The sequence below is a fragment of the Macadamia integrifolia genome, chromosome 1 (assembly GCF_013358625.1).
Source record: "Macadamia integrifolia cultivar HAES 741 chromosome 1, SCU_Mint_v3, whole genome shotgun sequence".
In the NCBI taxonomy this organism is placed as follows: domain Eukaryota; kingdom Viridiplantae; phylum Streptophyta; class Magnoliopsida; order Proteales; family Proteaceae; genus Macadamia; species Macadamia integrifolia.
The window spans coordinates 8,390,297-8,399,078 of NC_056557.1; the positions used below are offsets into that span (position 1 = coordinate 8,390,297).

Consider the following 8,782-nt stretch of genomic DNA (forward strand, 5'->3'; position numbering starts at 1 on the left):
AGAGTACTTAACACAGGTGCCATGGAGAGATATGTTTTTATATATCGCGTTGAAAATCCTCCTCCTTTATTGTAATTCTACTTGGACAGACCTATCAATAGCTATAAGAATACTGAAAATCAAATATCACAAAATAGATGAAAGGTCTTATGTTTCAAATCAATATCAGGAACCAAGAAAATATAACAGCAGATGATGATCAGATCTAATAAACAGATCTTGAATTACTAAATAACTCTCAGATGATCATATTTACAATTCAGAAGCAATGATCATCAAATATGTATGCAGAAGCAAGTTGGAAATAAAAAGTAACATGGAAGAAATACAATATATCGAGGAAAATATGATAGAAAGAAGAAGAAGATTATAGGAGGAGAAGAATAAGGCAGATTACAGCTGAAAGAAGAAAACCAGGAATAGAAGCTCACAGCTGGAACTTCACCAGTCTCATGCATGCACAAGCACAGCACTTCAATGCACAATGAAACTCAAATTTCTCTATCAAAAAAAAAAAGGGAAAACTGATTGACTGGGGGTGTGTGTGGGCTGGCCTCTTAAAAACTCTACGAACTCTTCAAAGGATTCTTTCTAATATCTAAACTGAACATAACTTTCAAACTCAAAATGAGAATCTTTCCAAGCTGCCCCACCCTAATCTAACTCAAGGACTGACTAACTGAAACTAAAACTCTTGACCAGTTCCAACAGCAATTACAATAATAGCCCCAAATCACTCACTGATTGACCAGACTACCCATGCCTGTGTCACCAGCCTCTTGTGGGCCATGCTTTGGCTTGGGCCTTCACATTTGATCATATTGTTCAAGCCATTGGAAGGTTTCAGCTGCAGCATCAGTTATTCAAGCGCCACTTGGGTATTGTATCCATTTGAATGTTTTTTTGGTTGGTGGCTGTTAATTCTGTCCTTAGTTTGGGTCATTTGAAGAAGAGGGTTTCCACTTTTCAGAGCACAATGCAGGCGTAAGGCCTTCTTAGATTGGGATGAAACTTGCCCTGTGCTAAGTGATGTAGCAGGTTGTTTGTTTCTTCAACAAGCTTGCCTCGTCACTAACATGCTGAATAAATTTTTCTGTTTTTACCTCCCAATGCTTCTTGCTGACTAAATTTTTTATCTCTTTCACCAGAATCAATCTCCTTTGATGGGCTTAAGTGTCATCTAGGGGATAGTTATTACCTTCTACTGCAAAGGATCATTAGCTGAATGTTAGTGGTTTCTTCATGGCTCTTGGGAGCAATAAATGCAATGATCACTTTCAGGACCTTGGAGGAAGGCCCGAATGATGGTTTATAATGCCTTCAAGACAAGAAATCAGGTCCTTTCTATCACAAAAACAAAAAATCCTCCCTTTTTTTTTTTTGTTGTAATTTGAATTCCATTCTTTTCTGGATGGTACACTTGCATCATTATTGCTTCGATGACATTTGTCAAGCATTTGTGTCAAATGTCTAGCCTACATAAGCTATAAAGATTTTAATGTACATTTGTTAGCTTAGACCTCTGGGCTAGTCTCGGGGTTTTACTTACATAATATTAATAACAACCTGATGCAAGGGCATGGAGGTGGGCCAAATGAAAAGCGTTTGATTATCATCAAGAACCCTGGTGTCTTACCGCAGTCCCCAAACAATAAGGAGAACAAAGCCCCAAAATAAAAAGAAGGAAGAAATGTCTTAGCATAAAAAACAAAAAACAGTTTTGGGGGAAAAATTTCTTAGCTGAAAAACAGTTTATTCAATTGTAAATCTGGTTATGATCTCCAATTAGATGTAGCTGTATTAACTTAGTGACCTTTCAAGGAGCACCAAAATTTCACAAAATGGACAAGTTTTCTTGGCCTTTCAAAAGTAATCCAAAAAGAAGTGAGTGAAGCAACTCAGTTTTTTGAAACTTTAAGATCCGATGCCTCCTTTGCCTTTCTCATTTTGACCAATTCTCTTTCTGGGCCTTTATCATGGTCAAGGAAAATCATGATGGATTTAATCCTTTAATCTGACTAGATTTAAAATAATCTCTTAACCATAATGAAGACCTTTTCTTGGATCTGAATCTGATCGATGGACTCTCTCTAATGCACTGGTTTCAGTACTACATTACAACCTTTGTGTTGGCACATAACAGCATCAGGATGGTTTTTAGTCTCTTACGTTGCATTATATTAACTGAACAATTTCCGAAATGTATTGCACTGTTGTACCTTTATAATATAGAGCTACTTCATGCTGGAAACAGATTGGTGGGTTCTCCATCCTGCTAGCTTATTAGAGATACTGATGCCGATGCACACCCGTGGACCTATACAAACCCATCTTGGTATCCAGTCAGAAATGAACCGGATCCATGTTTGAGTTTTTGGAATCTAATAGGATTTAGGAAAGTAGGATTTTAGGAAACTTTATTTATTTAGGTATATTATGTAATCTTCTATTTTAAGTAGGATTTAGAGTAGTAGAATCGGTTTACTTTTTTCATAATTTTAGTTTATTCCTTAGTTGAATAGGTTTCTCTTTGGTTTCTATTTTGAGATGGTTTTGTCTCCTATAAGTATGTAACCGATGGACAAGTTGTTGGACACTGAAAAGATGAATTGAGTTTGTTAGAGAGCCTGCGGACTAGTGTGTGCTTTCCTGGGCAGTTTTCTTCCCCCCCCTCCCCCCTCCCCTTTTTCTCTTGTGTGTTTCCTCTCTTCCTCCCCTGCAACTCTGAGTTCATCTCAGGAATTCTTCTCTACCCTACCGGCCCTCCATCAAATTGATATTAGAGCTGAAGGATCTATCAACTGAAACCCTAGAAGAAGATGAATATGAAGAAGAGAAGAGAGTGTGAGAGACAGAATACCATATACCTGGTTTACAGGTTCTCCTGCCTCCTGCGAGAGTCCATTTCCAGCATCAGCAGCCCCTTTCGAGTCGCTTCCCTCCTGTTGGTTGCAGCTCTTGTTTCTACCTTTGACCACCGACACCATCACTCTAGATCTCCAGCGAAAGAAGACACTTCTTTGTGTCGGCATATGAACCCCAACCACTGTTTTATGATTACATCATCTATCACTTTCTTCTTTCCCTTTGCCCTTCTCTTTTATTCATTTTTTCCCCATATTTTCCTTAGTTTCCAAGTATGCCCCCACCCACACCCACATGTGACTTTCTTGTGCTTATAATAGAACTCCCCATATTTACAATTGTGCCACTCACTAAAGAACTTCCATATATTTATCATTCTGCCATTGTTCTAAACTTCCATGTAATTACTGTTTTGCCCTTAAGCCTTTGCCTTGAGTGTTCCCTTGCCATAGTGGGTCCATAGTGATTTCGAATAGCAAACCTGGCCGATGGATCTAGATCTCTTATTGGAGATCCATCAATAAATGCAAATAATACGAGAGAAGCTCGATGAGACTAAATGACAATGCATATGCGTTAAGGGCCACTTGAACTTTTCCTTCAACAACTTGATCTCTGTCATTGAGCAATGGATGAATGAGGCAAAAGACGAACCACCAATCATGGAAGAAAAGATGGCACCATTGGAAGTTGAATATCAACTTGTGGAAAAATTTAAATCGGTTGATCTCTTCAGTGAACCAATCAATTTTCTTTTTCCAAGTCATTATTTCACCAATGAACTTCGCATCTTGAATTTCATACCATTCGATCATGTTTTCAAATGGTGACTTCATACAAGTAAGGATGGATGATGATCGATTAGTGCTGATTCTCCCATTCTACAAAACTTGTGGATGAGTTTTCTCAACACCGGGGGAGTTGAGAGAGATGCACACCCGTGGACCGATCCAAACCCATTTGGGTATCCAGTCAGAGATAAAACAGATTTATATTTGAGTTATAGGACTTTAGAAAAGTTGGATTTTAGGAAACTTTATTTATTTAGGAATATTATGTAATCTTTTATTTTAGGTAGGACTTAGAGTAGGAGTAGAATCAGTTTACTTGTTTCCTAATTTGAGTTTATTCTTTAGTCGAATAGGTTTCTCTTTGGTTTCTATTTTGGAATGTTTTTGTCTCCTATAAGTATGTAATTGATGGACAAGTTTTTGGACATTGAAAAGATGAATTGAGTTTGAGTGTTAGAGAGCCTGTGGTCTAGATTTTGATTTCCTATGCTATTCTCTCCCCCCTTTTCTCTTATGCGCTCTCTTCCTCCCCTGCAACTCCAAGTTCATTTCAGGGATCCTTCCCTACCTTACTGGCCCTCCATCAAATACTTTCCCATTATTATAGTTATTATTTTTATTGTTGTTTCCGTCATTAGGACCTTTTTAGAACAGAGAATCATAATTGCTATTGTGTTTGAGAGGTTACTAATGTTAGAGACATGCTAGAGACATGCCCACACTCCTCAGTTGGTTTTAATGATAACAAACATATGAAGGTATTACAAAATTTGCCTTGTAATATTGTTTTGTAGAGACTTCATATCAAAGATCAAATTGATGAATGGAAAGAAGAAATGAAGAATTAAGTCATCAAATGAAGTAGAGAAGTAAGCTCAAGAAAGAGCAAGAGTATGAAGCCTCCAAATATTGAAGAAGGTATTTCAAGATGTCAAGATTTCAAGCACTGAATACTTGAAGACATCAAGTATGCAAGGTCAATGTGAAGTCTCTTGAAGACCAACTGCAAGAAGAATAGAAGATCTTAGTTCAATGTAATAGTGCACACACCATACACAAGCACTACATTGCATCTCATAAGCATGCATTACATATTGCATCTTTAAGTTTATCTTAACTTAGAAAGACCTTAGGTGGTGCCCAATGACCAGGCAATAAGACCCAAATAAGTTTGCATACATGTTGGTTGTAGCTTGTCATGACAATTGCTGAGATAAAAGTAAGGTTTATGTTCAAGGGAATTTCGGTTATTTAAAAATGACAGTATATGAAGATGATTTCTTTTACAAAGTTGTAGACCATTGAGTTATAAATCCAACACAACTTGAATCATCTCAATCTGAGTTTGGACGAGAAGGATATGACTATTTTCGTATAGTCTGTCTGAACAGGCCACCAGAGGCTTATTGGGAACTACCTATAGAGTTATGTTCTTATAGAACTTGTTAGTCTTTGGCTAACAAAAGCCAACAGGTAACAACTAGACTCTGCTGGCACCCTATCATATGCCTATCGGATGGTCCATGGCCTTCTCCCAATGGCTACGTTTCTCCAACGGATATATGATCCGCTACCGGTTGTTACCGGTAGAGACAAAATGTGTCTATTAGACACAAATTTTGACTCCTCTCTTAATCCACTCACTCTATAAATATCCCACACTTATGTACAACATAACAAATTTCAATACTACTCATCCAAGTGCATTAATTAGGCGTTAGAGTGAAGAGAAGAAAGTTACATGTTTGAGTTTTAGTCTTGCTATTTGAGCATATCTTCAAAGAATAACTCAGCTCTCTTCATACAAGTCTTCTCCATTATTTAGCATTCTACTGCAAGCATTGAGAAGACAACAAGGTGCATTCATTCTATACATTGCATATCATACATGCACCAAACGAGGTAACATCTAACCTAGTTATTTCATTGAAATTTTGTTTTACCCAAGAGTTGGTTTAACTCTAGGAGTGGGTTTGTTGTTTACACAAGTGCTAGACTGCACTTAGGCTTGTGTAGGAACTTCTCATCCTTAAGAGATTCTGTAGGACCCTCTCATCCGGTAAAGAGATTGTAAGGACCCTCTCATCCTTGAAAGAGATTTTAAGAGATCCTTGAAATAGATTCTAAAGGACCCTCTCATCCTATAAAGAGGTTGTACGGATCCTCTTTTCCTTAAAATATTTTGTAACGGTGACTCCTCCCCACCTACTGTACTAAAAGGGAAGAACTAGTGGATACCTCTTTAGGTGATCTTGTGTGGAGTGGACTAGACTTAGATTCAGTCGAATCACTATAAATCTCTGTCTCTTGTGATTGTGTTTATCTTTTATATTCCGCATTTTATGTACAATCACCTCTAAGACTAAAAAGGTGGAAAAAAAAGAATGTAAATCCACTAGTGATAACCTATTAAATGCCCTCTAGCCTATAACATAAAGAAGAGATGCTTGAGCATGTTTTCTAGAAGTTCAGTTGATATGCTGGCCAATCAGTTGATTGAAATATATCATGTTGGCCACTCAATTGATATAGCATGGTGATCGATGGAGCTAGTTGCACTAATGTCATCTTTGAAAACATTATTCATTGTATTGCAAGCAAAGTTAAGAAACTAATCACAAGAATAAAATGGGATACTGTAACTACCTTACAACTGGAGCACCAGCCGACAGCCAACATAGAAAAGGGCAATGGTGAGGGCCAAAGGTGGGGTGGCAGGGGCCTGCTTCCTAGAGTGATAGTTGTAGGGGCCTAGGGGGCCTCAGATGATAGTGGCAGAGGGAAAGGGTGCTGAGACGATGGCGACAAGGGACAAGAGGGCTTGATATGAGAGCGGCAGGGGGCTGAGGGGCCTGAGGCCTTGGGCCCTTCGTGACAATGACAAGTCCTAGGTCCTAGGGCCTAAGGTAGGAGAGGAGCAGGGGGCTTGGGAATGCGAGAGCAATAGGAGCCTAGGAGCCCTTTGGCTGGAGTAATAGAGGAGCTTACAGCCCTTAGGCAAAAGGTATACAAGCCATATGGACCTGGAGAGGGCACCCAAGGCATTAAGTGGTTGGTGGTGGTGTTTCGTGAGACCAACCGAGAGTTGACAGTTTATGGCCGTAGTGCTAGAGCCAGGTGGGGCAGCTGGCAGCGGTAAGCAATGAATGATGAAGGGAGGCCGATGGTTCAACATGTGTAAGAACATGTGTGACACCTAAGAATACGGCAAGTACCAGACCCGCCTAGGAGATCGATGAGGTGTCCCCACCAAGAATACGGCAAGTACCAGGGGGTTTGGGAGATCGGTGAGGGTGTGCAAACTTTAATCCCACATCGCCTAAGGAGAGATTATTGAGCTAGTTAAGAACCTCTAGCCTCCTTAATATGGCACAACGCATTTTAAAGCCTTGAGGCCCATGGGCCAAAGAGAACAATATTGTGCAAGGTCAATGGAGCCAGAGTGTTACAACATGTTCAATCTACCATGCTTGGCCGGAGAAGGAAGGCCAAAGGTTCGAGTTGTGGAGCGTTCGTTCCTGCTATTGGTGGATTTAATAATCACTAAACGTATTGGGCTCTGATACTAAGTTGAGAATAAGATAATGAGAGAATGCATTGGCTTGTCTAGAATTACAGAGGCCTTTCTTATTTTTATATTGAATAACGGATTACAAATAAAGTATGCTAGGTAAGACTAAGTCAGAGACTTATCCCAACATTCAATAAATCTAGCCAGTCTAGTAATAACCCTCGTCCTTAACAGAAAAGCACCAAAATTTCATATTTCTCAGAGCAAAATTGTGAAATATTCCATTTTATTTTCAATCTATATTTGTTTCTATTGCAAGGACAAAATACCAAAATTTCAATCCATATAACACCTTGCTTAATTGTGAATGCAGCAGGTGCATAGGGAGAGGATAGGCTTGGGGTTTTTTTTTAATTTTTTTCCAGTGCTAGTAAATTTTCCTGTTATTTTTAATCTGAGATCCTTCTAACATGCATTCTTTCCTTACAGCAATTCATTGCAGGAATATCTTGTGACGATCTATTAGACAAACCACTTCTTTGCCAGTGTCCATAGCTCCAGCAACCCTTCCTTTACACCTTTTCTTTATCAAGCACAGTTGTATGATATCTCATTCTAAAATGGCAATTCCTTGTGAAGCCGCTTTCAAGGACTGGAGTGAACATTCTTTATATTAAAAATTGGTAAATGAATATACTTTGTGAGCTCAACCTACTTACTATTTGCTGATTTAATTACTTGGCTCTAAAGTCTCAAGTCTAAAATCTCTTGTTAATGTTTCCTAATTTGGATTTAGTTTTTGTATCCGTTATTGATCTAGAGGCCTTTCTCAAATTACATTAAGCATGCCAATGGGTTGCTTTGGTCGGGCATCCCAACTGCCGATATGATGATTCCTGCCTGCATGATTATTTTGCAGAGCATCAGCTAATCTGACAGGAAATTTTTGTGAAGAGTGATCCAAATGTTAGGTAAGTAAATAGGATCGTCATATTATGGCAGTTTGTTTTATGTGAATGTTTATGAGAGCTTGTCAAATGGGGTTGCCTCACATTTCATGGAAAATGTAGACTAAGTGCAACTAAGGCAGTTTTATTTTATCCTTCCTGAGGTACTGTCGAGAGTCAGAGGCCATATTTCTTTATTGAATGCCTTGTGACACTTCTTGTTCATTTACTATTCTCAATGCTTCATTACTTTGTTAACTGATTGATAAACTAAAGCTGGATTCATGACCATTAGCCATCATAGTAATGGAATAGTATCATGTATGTATTTGGTTGTTGAAAATTGCATTCATTCTTGATTCATATCTACTTCTTGCATGCTTGGCCGGTGGTTGGAAGCAGATGATTGAACTATGAGACAGTTTTCCCTTTATCTAATGATGTCTTGGCTAAAATACTTATAATGCAATGGTCAGACAATGTCTTTCTCGCAGTTTAACCAGCAATTTTTCTTGGAAGGGAAAAGACTGGGCATGCCGCCCCTGTGCTGCAACCCGGTGCCCTCTCTCTCTCTCTCTCTCTTCCCCCTTTGAAATGGCCCCCTATCCCTCATGTATGATGCCCCATCCCCCTCCCCTAGTGCAGCCCACTAGCTTGTGGCACCCAGG

The 8,782-nt window shown here is 39.0% G+C and overlaps 1 protein-coding gene across 3 annotated transcripts in view; it reads left to right on the forward strand.

Moving 5' to 3' along the window:
• Positions 1 to 8,274, forward strand: part of LOC122076745 (probable ADP-ribosylation factor GTPase-activating protein AGD15) — a 36,729-nt gene extending 28,455 nt beyond the window's left edge. Inside the window, exons 8-9 of one of the 3 annotated variants that reach the window (XR_006139801.1) lie at positions 7,657 to 7,850; positions 8,087 to 8,274. Coding sequence is in view for 1 of the 3 variants with exons in the window: in XM_042642637.1 (XP_042498571.1) it covers positions 7,657 to 7,682 (26 nt within the window). In the remaining 2 variants the exon portion in view is untranslated. Of the gene's footprint in view, positions 1 to 1,148; positions 1,338 to 7,656; positions 7,999 to 8,086 lie in introns of those variants that run through there. The other 2 variants (XR_006139960.1, XM_042642637.1) reach the window with 2 other exon arrangements.
• Positions 8,275 to 8,782: the final 508 nt, after the last annotated feature.